This window comes from Acipenser ruthenus, chromosome 6 (genome assembly GCF_902713425.1).
Source record: "Acipenser ruthenus chromosome 6, fAciRut3.2 maternal haplotype, whole genome shotgun sequence".
Taxonomy (NCBI): domain Eukaryota; kingdom Metazoa; phylum Chordata; class Actinopteri; order Acipenseriformes; family Acipenseridae; genus Acipenser; species Acipenser ruthenus.
Genome location: NC_081194.1, coordinates 12,082,512 through 12,094,669, shown reverse-complemented (window position 1 = coordinate 12,094,669; position 12,158 = coordinate 12,082,512). Strand labels below are relative to the sequence as shown.

At 37.6% G+C, this 12,158-nt stretch overlaps 1 protein-coding gene across 1 annotated transcript in view; it reads left to right on the top strand.

Moving 5' to 3' along the window:
- The window catches only part of si:dkey-103j14.5 (isoaspartyl peptidase/L-asparaginase), a 45,986-nt gene that overhangs the window by 8,302 nt on the left and 25,526 nt on the right, over nt 1-12,158 (top strand). Inside the window, exons 3-4 of the mRNA XM_034016825.3 lie at nt 5,129-5,271; nt 10,338-10,501. Coding sequence (XP_033872716.3) covers nt 5,129-5,271; nt 10,338-10,501 — 307 coding nt within the window. The remainder of the gene's footprint in view (nt 1-5,128; nt 5,272-10,337; nt 10,502-12,158) is intronic.

The following is a 12,158-nucleotide window of genomic DNA, read 5'->3' as shown; positions in this document are numbered from 1 at the left end:
AAGGGATGTGGAATTTTCACACAAGAGTTGTTCTTATAAGCTATTGTTGAGCCTAGATTTAAAAAGTGAAAATGTAAACTGTCACTCCGATTTTTGCCACTAGTTGGCATAATTTCCCCGATATTGACGAGACTGGACCAGGAAATACACCGTGAGTTGATTTTTATTTACAATTGTCTGTTAATAGTCCCTAGTCCTGTACGAACATTAACTAACTCACTTCTTCATCCCTCTCTATTCTAGAGCTTTAACATACGATTTCCAGCTTCGTCTCAGTGTTCTTCCGTCGGCTAGGAATGATCACCTCTCTTGATCCTGTGACTGGGTAGCACAGGTAAGCTGGGGAAGTGGCTTCCCCTCCAGGAACAGTGAAGGATGGCCCTGCTGCGCTTTGACAACCACCTCAGCACAGTCCGCTATCGTTTGATACACAGATTCCTTCTTTCCAAATGTTTGGTTGTAAACAACAATAACAGATTATAACACCCAAGGGTCTCCTTTTCCCAAGTGTCCGTTGTAAACAATAATAAATGGTTATACCACACAATGGTCTCCTCTCTTGCTTGTCTATCTCCAAACCAGGAGTATACTGTTGTTACATATTAAACCTAGCCGTGATTATACCCACCCACTGCGTCACGATAAACAGCACAGTTCTTACACAAACTTTTACATATAAATACACAATGATCGGTCCCGCTCGGGCCGCGTGTTGCTCAATCTACTCCCTCTAACACTGCTTCTCTCCAACACCGGTAATCCTTTTACAGGCTTCAATAGCGACGAGTCTCCCAGCACAGTCAGGGCTGTCTCACCACGGCAACACCTCTGGCTCTTCTGTGCACTTCCTTATATACTCCCTGGCCCCGCCCCTTTTGTAATTGCGGTGCTGGGCATTCTGGTACCTGTAGTTTTTACACTGCCAGATTTCCTTAAAGGGCCAGTGCCCTTTTCCCTCACAGTAAATATTTCTGAACTTGTAATGAATTACCCGCCTGGGGAGGTATTAAAACCTGAGCAGCCAGAAAGCACTGCCATTGCCCCAGAAGAAGCAGGGACTGTTGGTGAAGCAGTGGAAAACACCTTTATACCACGTCACTCAGGGAACCATTAGATTCATAGACAAAACAAACAATGGGGTCAATCAACTGTGTTTGTCTGCAGCCGTAGAATGTTGACAGGTTGATCCTAAAAAGCTCACACTTTTTTTTTTTTTTTTTTCTTCTCCAGTGCAAGTGTCTTATTTGTTTTCTGTGTTACTGACTTCAGGTCCACAGTGTCAAGTGAAGCACTCATGAATCAGTGCTAGTCACTTTAGGGTGACTTACAGGCCTTGATTAAAAGCCAGACGTACAAGATCCTGCAAAGTTGCCTCTGAATTATGTGATCCAGTGGAGGACTATATTTTGCTAAAGACCAGTTCTGTTTTATGTGTTATGATGATATAATGATTTTGTCAGAAACAGTTGAGACTTTTCAGATAATTGCCAGGTTAGATGAGCAAACAATTCACTTCATTAGCACACTTAGCTTGTCAGAATATATCTAATTTGTGATGGCTCAGTGCCACATTAAGTGAAATGCCAGAACCTTTCCACACCATAAAAGCATAATCAGCACATCGCTCAGATAATTTTATACCCTGTACTAGCAGAGTCACAATTGATCAATAGATACTTATGCACTCGCACATACTGGAGAAGTTGCTGAAACAGGCTTGTATAACCTCATTGTCTGATAATGTGGTGTATAAGATGTTGTTTGTTATAGTACAGTTGACTCCACTTATTTGCATATTGGATAATTGCATAAATCGCTTAAAATGAAGCTGGTTAGGTTTTTTAGTGCATCATTTTCTATGATTGTAAGATACGGTTCAATGCATATCGGCTAAATGCATAATTCGCTTAATTGCATGAAGCTGCGTGGTTCCGAAGTCCATTGTACATTGCATTTTAATTTGGATAATTGCATAATGCAGCAGGTTGTACTCGACTGGATGACTCATTCAAGTTGCTATGTGGTACAGCCAATTAAAAAGCAGCAATGTTACAGATTGACACTGTATGTCCACATGTGCTGTCAACAGTCTGTTGCTAAGCGCGTCTTGTCAACATTGTATTGCTATGCGCGTCTTTGCTTCAGCTCCACTAGCTTTGAATGTTCAAGTGTTTTTGTTTTAAGAAAAGACACAAAAAAACCCCAAAAACAACATTATTGTTTCAGAAATAGCAGTGACGTAAGCAAGAAAAACACAGAAAATGGCAAACGCGAATCAGTAAAACTGGAGCCTCAGCTCACTATGAGCCTTCATGGAGACAGTTTTTACAGTTTGCAATCACTTGTTTATCATCTCAATTGGCCGGACACTGTGCAGACTTCCATCAAATATGTTTTTGCTACGTTGTAGTCACAAGATGTAAGGTACTGTACACACCTGTTCTTTCACTTTTATGTTTAACTGCACTGTATTACAATAACTTATGCCGGCTGATATATACTGTACATTATTTTACTTTTCATATTGTGTGTGGCCAGAGAGTAGTGTGTGCATTGAGTGTGTAATGTATTTCAAGTTGATTTAATTTTCTGAACTTGTTCAGTATTTTAAGTTACTTGTAATAAAATAAGGCAAAAATAAAGTTATGAATCTGATCAAAACGAGTCATGTATACATGTACACGTACATATAGACTTATTGTCATTGTATCCCATTGCAGTCCCTCACTCCAGTTATGTGTATGACCTCACACCGGTCCCGAGCCCATGCAATTATGTGGAGTCGACTGTATACATTTAGATACCGGACACTAGGACTAAATATCCAAACTGATTATTCTGCTTCTCACTGTGATGTCTAAAAACCAATATATCAAACCAATAAAGAGCAAAGATAAAATACCTCTGCATACAAGACTGCAATCCTATACTCGTGTATCAGACTATTGACAATGTTGAGAACAATGAAACGCATTTTTCCGTAAAATGTGACAAAAACCTAGTGTAATGGTGGATGGCTAAGTTAAAGCAAGCTATATCATCCAAGGGTCCCGGAACTGACATTACTGATTTAATCTTCAGAACACCCAGCTTGTTGAGGTTTCAGCCTAATGGCCTGAAATTCTCATATGGAAGAAAATAAATAACCTACTAAATGTATACATATCTATACACATTTAGTTTTTTCACTGACAAGAAAGGTTAGATGAATAACTGATGCAGCCCTTTTATGTAGAAGTATCAATAAAGTTTTTTGAGAAACAAAAAAAAAAACTAGCTATAAAAAATGATTTTTGTTATCTTATTTTACAGGCGATCATAATGTAATGCTGCTCACGGCGTGAGTGCCAAAAAGAACCCTGACTAAAGTAGGTTCAGATTATTAACATAAAAAATAAATACTTCAGCTTTCCCTTGTACAATGTTATAAAGCAGGCAAGCATAAAAATCATGATAAAGGAAAGACAAGCAAAGTCGTTTGTACACACTGTACAAAAACATGTATTTTGCGTTGTCTATCTCTACATATATTTTACTTTTGTCAGAAAATGTCATACTAATTAGAAAATAAAAATGAAATACAGTGATGAATTATTGGGAAACAGATAAACCTATTGTCCTTTGCATTGTTCATATGAAATATACCATAAAAATACTGCTGAGTGTCATATCACTGCTGAAGGTAATGCATCTGTATGAAACAACTCTAGCCATTAATCAAATCCTTACTCTACTTCTACTATCTCTTAGTTCCCATTTGATCAAACAGATAACTTGCTGAAAAGTTTGGAATGAAAGCAATCCTTGCTATTGGACACACCATCTCCACAGTGTATGTGCAGGCTTATCTTCTGGTATTGGTACTCAGAAGGCCTAGCATCATTTTTTTTAATTTGGGGGGAAAATATAAATTGACATTGTCACTATGGCCGACGGACTCCATTTTGAAAAAAAAAAAAATCCTTGCTTAACTTTGTGAGTGACATTCAAGCTCCCACAACAGCTACAAACACAAAATTGGAGCTATCAGTAACATGAAAAAGTACATCAGCAAGATCTACACCTACAAGTATGACATAGAGTGACAGGCATATGCCTGTGTATACCCCCAAATTCAGATAACTGAAGAATATGCTACCCAGGTTTCTTTATAATTAGCACTTCTCTCCCTATACATGTAAAAATCTGTGTGACGTATGAGCAAGCAGCCTGACAGGTAATCGGGAGGCCGTGGACATATCCCTGCCTCCACGATATCCCTGGACCACCGGCAGGAGATATTAACCACATTATAGATAACTGCAGTTGTTAAGACCACTAGTATTGAGGCTGCCATGTCTAACTGTATTGCTCAATAAGCTTTTAGTATTTTAGTCATTTAGGAAGTAGACACCTCATACCTATCAACTGCTTGAAGAAAGGTATTCAAATGTGTAGTTAATCATTTGCAGTCTCATGTACAGTGTCAGTTTTACAGAAGCCTGCTTGCAGTATTTAAGAAGTTAACCCTGGATTAAAAAATAAATAAATACAATAAAATAGTTTGATTTCTAGCAATTATCAAATGAGGTGTGTACTTAAATTATAACTGGAATGTGGTCATACAAGTAAGGTTTGGAATAAAAATAGGGTTAAAAAAATGAACAATTGCAAAGTTCTGACAAGCAGTCATCATGCAAATATGTTGATTAATGTCAATGGGCTTCTAGGCTAAATGTTTTTAAATGCATACATTATAAAATAATTTGTTTTCTATACTTAACTATATACACTTATTGAAGCACCAGTTTAGCACTGATGGAAGTACCACCTATCTTTAATGTTACCAGGTAAATTAATTTATTAGGAAGGCAGTTAAGTGCACTATGCTGTAGTTGAATTTGTACAATTGGCTTTCAATGAATTTATAAAATCACTTATATTATGTCTCAACAGTACTAAACTTTTTAGACAAAGGAAATATATTTACCTACAAATTTATTATTATTATTATTTTTTTTTTCTGGCGGATTGATCAAAAGCTGTCAAAACAGGGTGGTAATAGCTTCACCATTGTTTTCTCTGCTTCGCTTCAAAAGCTTAGGGCTAAGAGTGTTTAACCTTTTACAAATGGAATGGTTTCCTGCAGGACACGGAGCAGTGCTGAATGCTAATGGTGAAGTGGAGCTTGATGCAGTGATCATGGACGGCAAAACTCTGGCTGCTGGAGCAGTCTCCTCCATCAGGAACATTTCTAATCCAGTGACATTTGCTCGTTCAGTCATGGAAAAGGTACTGCATTTTTTATTTTCCATTCTAAATAATTGTTGGAGCCAAGGCCTCTGACAAAAGGAGAATGAGATTTTGTAATTGAAAGCAAAGGAACAGGCAACTCAGAGAAATGTAAGACGTTGCAATCATACCCCCCTTTTGGATTAATCTTTTTTTTTTTTTAATCTATTTTTTGTCAGCCTTGTCAAAGCAAACTGTATACCGGTTGGTTGATTTACATGTGACCTTTTCTCACTTGCTGCTTGAATGTTTAATTTTATACTGCTTTTCATAGTGTCTTACAGCTCAATAGGAACCAAAGCAGTTTGTCGAGATGTTCAAAACATAAAAACTCATGCATAAATACATATGTTAAAACCAATGTTGCTTGTAACTATAGAACAGTGGCCTTCCACCCGATGTAAATCTTTAATGCTTCAAAAGTCTTCTTTCATTTGTAATGCAGCTATGGACAAAAGTTTTGCCAAATGGCAAGAATTTGAAACATTGAATAAATGGTGTCACACAAAAAAATACAGAATGAAGAAGTAATAGACCCCTTGTATAAGGGGTCAAAGAAGCTTGCCATGGCTACTTTCAGCAGGTCTCTGTTGTTAGAACTGCTTGGTACAGCCTTTAGTTGAGCGAGGTTACATCACATACTGAAGTCTTGTGAACATATGGTCCGACTTTTTAACTTGTTGTCATGCAAATAAGCCCTACGTGTTAGTCAATTTGCGTGGCTTTTTAGCATCATGGTGATTTCCTTTTAGCCGTACCATGTTTTGGCCGCATAGTTCTTATAGTGTGAGGAATGTGTGAGCTACGTCAAGTTCTCATGACAATGGAGAGAGAATCAGGAGTTTCTAAACTGCATGTAAACAAAGCCAAAGGCACATGTTAGAGCATAAGAACATAAGAAAGTTTACAAACGAGAGGAGGCCATTTAACTTGGTCTACTTAGTAGCCTAGACAGTTAACACACAATAGATCTTGGTCCTATACAGCTGCTGAGATTGAGCTGGAGAGGTTAGTGGCACATGTGTGCATTCTATTGCTCCCAACACACTGGGGAAACCAGAAATGTCATAGAAATTTGTTTTCAAGTCTTGTAAGTTCAACCAGACTTTTGTGAAAATTAGGTACTTGGGTGTTCGCCTCAAAAATGCATTGAGCACAACTGGCAACGCACAAGAAAAAGTGAACTGGGAAATGCCAGCAACAATTGCGAGTGTTTAAAACGTGCTTTCAAAAGTTCTTAACAAATTGATGCAATTGTAAGTGTCGCTATTGTCAGCAGCTTTAGAATATTTCAGAACCCTCATTTGCACTATCTCCGCCCCCTTGTTTGCAAATTTATGCAGGAACGCCCATAATTGCATATTTGTTGAACCGCAAAGAAAAACTGCTGCCTCAAAACATTCCTTAAAAATTTGCTAACAGCATTGCACATGTTTAGTACATTTCACCCTAGACTTCCGACTCGTTTGCAACTGGTTTGTGACTATTGCGATTGCAATATTTCATACTTGGCAACATTTGGAAACTGTTCAGCGGGATGCTCGTCCCCCCAACACGACACAACCATCATGACAGTAAAAATAGACATAATGAAGCTTTCTTACCTTTGTATAAGTTAGTGATCAGCAGATGTGTCAGCCGCACAAAGAGCACAGCGTGTGGTTTTCCCTAACTCTACTGTGCAGAATATATATATTTTTTCTATGGGTAAATATCGGGACTTTCTTCCTATGCATCGGGACGCGGGACATTTGCTAGGAAATCGGGACTGTCCCGACCATATAGGGACTGAGCGCCGGATCGACTATTTCGCCCCGCATTTGCCTTGTCAGTGTGTTTCTGTTCCGGGTCGGACGTAATCCACCAGCCAATCTGTCACGTGAATATATGAACATTTAGAGCTCACACTTTCACATACAAAATAGAATGTAAAATAAACAGAACCATTATAACTGATCATTTAAAGCATCTGCCTAAATTGTCTTAAAAGACCTTGGTCCAACTTTGGGCTGGCAGATAGCTTTAACAGCTTAATATTAAAAATGAATTGGCCCTTGATCAATGTAGCTATCAAGCTTCACTGATCTCTTGCTTTTTTATTGTGATTTAGAGCAAGTTTAGCCTGACAGAGAAAAATGAAATTAATAAGCACTTTAATATTTAAAAGTTTGGAAGCTGTAGTAATATTTTAACTTTAGACAGCTTGCATCCCAAGAATATGGGGAACCGTGTAAAGCATTATTTTCTGTATCACAGTAGATACATCTTCCTGTGCGTTTGTTTCTGTTGGCAGGATCATTTGTTATTGTATGTATGGTTACATATATTTCCTTATCACAGCATTCAGTACACTGTATATACATAGATTGAAATGTGTGATATGTATTATTTTTGAAGTTTTGTTAGTCACTTAATTGTATATTTCCCTTTTGATAACTTTATTTTAAAAAATAATAATAATTGAAGAATTCCAGATCAAGAAGAACTTCCAATTTTACAGAAAATAATGTCAATTTCTTCAGTTTTGTATGCTCCAAATATAGGCTATTTTCACAATAATTAATATTGAACTGATTCTGTATGTGCCTTGAGCACTCCATGCTCATTTTACAGTGGCTTTGCACTTTCCCAGTGAAATTCTGGTATTTGCTATAATGAAAATATTTTAAGGTATTAATCAAAACCAAAAAAAATGTAGGTAGGTATTTTGTTTGCTGTTATATGTTATATGCTTATGCACATTTTATTGTCCTCACCAGCTTGCAACCCATATTAATGGCTTTTCACTGCTGACATTCTGTAAATGCATATATCTTGTTTCTAAAAGAAGGATCTTTATATTGAAGACAATAGTATTAAAATTATGAATTGGAATGGTCAGTCAGCCTCCAACCTCCCCAAGCTCTCCAAGCAGCTAAAGGGATCTGGGGGAATCCTAATTTGAATCAAGGGCAAAGACAAATTAGAGATGAATAACAATGTTATCGCAATATAATATTTAGAAATACATTTGCTGAAACAGTGGGAGAAACCATCCAAAGTAAAAAAAATATAATTGATAGACATTTAGGAATTACATAGCTTCTTAATGATGGCAGTCATTAATTACCATAAGCAATAAAAGCATGTCACACATCACATTAAGGGACACTTTTTTCAGTTTGTTAGGTTGACAACCAGCTATATATATAGTAACCGTATAACAAAAAGCCAACTAAAACTGATAAAATCCTTGATAATATATTGAATTGGGGCTACATTTGTTTAAAGGCACTTTTAAATATATTACTGTAGTAATGTTTAAAAAAATAAGACCCAGTGTTATGTTATTAATCAGTAGACGATTGCTGTGATTTAAATGAATCTACGTTTTGTAATTTCATGAAAAAACTACAAATACATTTAAGTACATGGAATAAAAAGAATATATTGTGCTTGTGGTTATAGGATTCATAACTCCTTCCCCTGTGGCTGAACCTCATTCTGGGAAGGTGACCATCAATATTCAGTTATGATCCACAAGCTTATAAAGAGTACACATTGCCATGAGGAAAGAGAGATCAAATGGAAAAAATCTGATCTTGAATCTAAGCCAAGGCTTTTCAAAGTTTGTCCATTTCAAACAGAATTATTGAAAGCCCGGCCAGACTACAGTGGTCGCTGGTGCGCGGTGAGCCGAGGACACCCTGGCCGACCTAATCCTCCCTCCCCCCGGCCAAGCGCCGCCCCCTGGAAGCTCCCATCCTCGGTTGGCAAAGGAATAGCCTGGACTCCAACTCGCGACGTACAAAAATATATCCATATTGGATATTTTGTTAACCAATCAAAAGTTACCCACAATACTTGTATGTCACTTAGTTTGTGAGATTATCAGCGTGATAATGGACAGAAATAATAATTTTATTATACTGTGCCTTGCTTCAGGTGGCTGCAAATAACAACTCAGACATTTGATTGAGGGGTTTGTTAAGTAGTCTCAAGTTGATAGCTTTGCAATGGTACCGCTACTGTACCAATAACAATTTTTAGTAAGAGGATTTAATACTGTTCTCCAAGGTTTATAATTGTCATTAGAAATATTAAAAACTGCATTTACACAGGAATTTACTTGAAAATGAGAAGTTCATGCACTCCACACTCCATCTGTCCTTTCCTGATTAAAGACAATTCATGGAGGCAAGTGGGTAGAATGGAGAGTTCAGAAATACTATATTGAAAAATCTATTGGGGAATTACACTTTGGTGAATTGAAAACCTCTTTTTTATTAGTTGTACTGTGATCTATCTGGAGAAGTTGTCTGTGAGTGAGGAAATTCACACTGCAGTTATAGATTTAACTGCAGATGTGACTCAGAGGTTATAGATTGTGTTACCATACATAATAGGCAGGTTGTGATCTGTCACTCCACTGCCAGACTCATTGGTTAGCTTAAAGGGGCTGATGCTACATATCAAATGCCTAGTCCGGTTGAGTTAAGAATGACATTCAGAGCTGTTAACATAATGGATGTTAGCATGTGTGGACAGGATAGCTTGGTGGTGACGTCAGAAAATAATCAACAAAACAAGTGGGATTTCTCATACGCGTGGTCAACAGCCAGTTTGTTGATAAATCATTAACCTCTGACCACGCATTCTCACGAGTTTAGCTGGATGGGGAATTTGCAGATGCTTTAAATGATCCATGCTGTCAAACAGTAATAACAAAACCTCTTTCAAACAAACCCAAAACAATACATCATCATCATCATAATATAATAATAATAATACAAAACAAACACAGGTGTGGGATGTACCCTGTAACAGCATACTTTCATGGTAGCAATAGAAAATGTGACATGGCTTTTGTACTGTCATTACAATGACAGTGTGCCAGAAATAAATAATTCTCTGTTGGAAGAGAATAAATAAGAACCCCTAAAGCTCAGTCCCCATGTCTTTCCAGCCCCTTGTTACACAGATCCTCAATCAATCCTACATGATCCTCAATCAATCCTACATGATCCTCAATCAATACTACATGTTGTTTCCTGCAATAATCAATCACTTATTTTAATTGTGTGCAGACGGACCATGTCATGCTGACTGACAGAGGTGCTAACCAATATGCCGACAGCCAGGGCATTCCCAAGGTTGCCACAGAGGAGTTAATTACAGAAGATGAGAGAAAGGAGTGGGAGCATTATCAGAAGTACACAGACAGTGTGAAAACACTGTTTAATTCACAGTTGTAAGTTGAAATGTTATTTCATTCAATTATATGCTTTTTTGATCATTTCAAATGTACTTCAATTGATTTTCTGCTGGATATGTGGTAATGTTGTGTAAAATATGACATTATATCAGTTATATGAATATAATAAGATCTAAGGAAGACTTTCCCTAGAGAAATGCATTAATAGCACAAGTACAGCACATATAAAGCTAAAGCAGTCAAAGCAATAGCTTCTGGATGACATCAGGGGGCTCTTTTTTATTACTCTACACTGACTTCCTAATTGCATTTCTTTCATTTTGTGGGTTATTGCTGCTCTCAGATAATATGTGACAATCCTCAGCAGCTGTAGCCTTTCCTTTTCAATCACCAGTCACTTCCGACTAACCATAAATACACGCTAATGTATAATTTGGACTTGAATTGGCTACTAAGTATTTAATGTATTTTATTTACTTTACAATTCTCAGAAAAATTCTCAATAAAAGTACACTATGTGATTTGTTTACAATTCCTGGCAACGCTTGGAAATCCATGTTAATCAAATTCTAAAACTAAAAAAAGCAGATCCAATTTTGTGCTTCTTTACTTCAGTCAGCTGAGCAAAGCGTGCATTTATTTGTACATCTTCATCAGGTTCACACGGTAGTGTTGAAACGCATTGTTTGTTTGTTTTTATAATCATGTTTTTAATTAATAAAGAGATTTGAAGAAAATAAACAAGCAGGAGTTAAATAATTAATCCTTTTGAAGCAAAATGACAAGCGTGCGACCATGAATGTCTCTACAGAAACTTTTTTGGTAAGCCATCTAAACTGAAAATTTGGCTGAAAGAATTTTGAACTTTTGCATTGCCTAGAGACTCTGCCTTCATTACATGTAATTACCTTGTACTGGTCAGCACCTCGTCAATATCAAGCATGGTAGTGCACTGTCACAAAGACGGCCAGAGTGGGTGGCGTCAGACCAGAAGCAGGAAGGAATACAAACACAGAGACTTGGATTTTGGTTAGGCTGAGCGCGTGATCGCGCTCAGCATTTAATAAACAGACAGAAAATAAAAGGTTTGAAACAACAAAAACACAGGACACGGCACTATACGCCAAAGTAAAAAGACAAACAAAACGCACTAAACACAAACGGTGCACGGAGACAAACAAACACGGTGAGTACACACTTATCTTTACTTTTACGATCTTTAACTCTCCTCTCTCTCTCTCCCGTTCTCCTCTTCCGAACACCTAACCACAAGTGACTAAAACGTGCATCTATATATACTGTTGTGCTGGGATTCAATTACTAATTAATTACTCACTTGAATCCCAGCACGTGAATTCATTACGTGCAACCCCGTGCCACACATTATACACATTTTATCTGCACGTGAAGTGATGTGCCATCCTCGTGCCTAAATATAATTATACACTTTAAACACACGTGAAACACAGACCCGTTTATATCCCGTGTACCAATCTATACACCAACATTAACATACGCACGCATACATACACAAAACACACAAATGCACACAGGGGCGGGGCACTTTGCCACATATACCCCCCCTTGTGCGCAGCACACATGGCCTCAACGGCCACCTCCCCCCTTAAAAACCCAGCAGTCCAGGACAAAGTCTCGGGCTGGGAAGGGAGGCTTCAGTGGGCCCTTGGCTGGC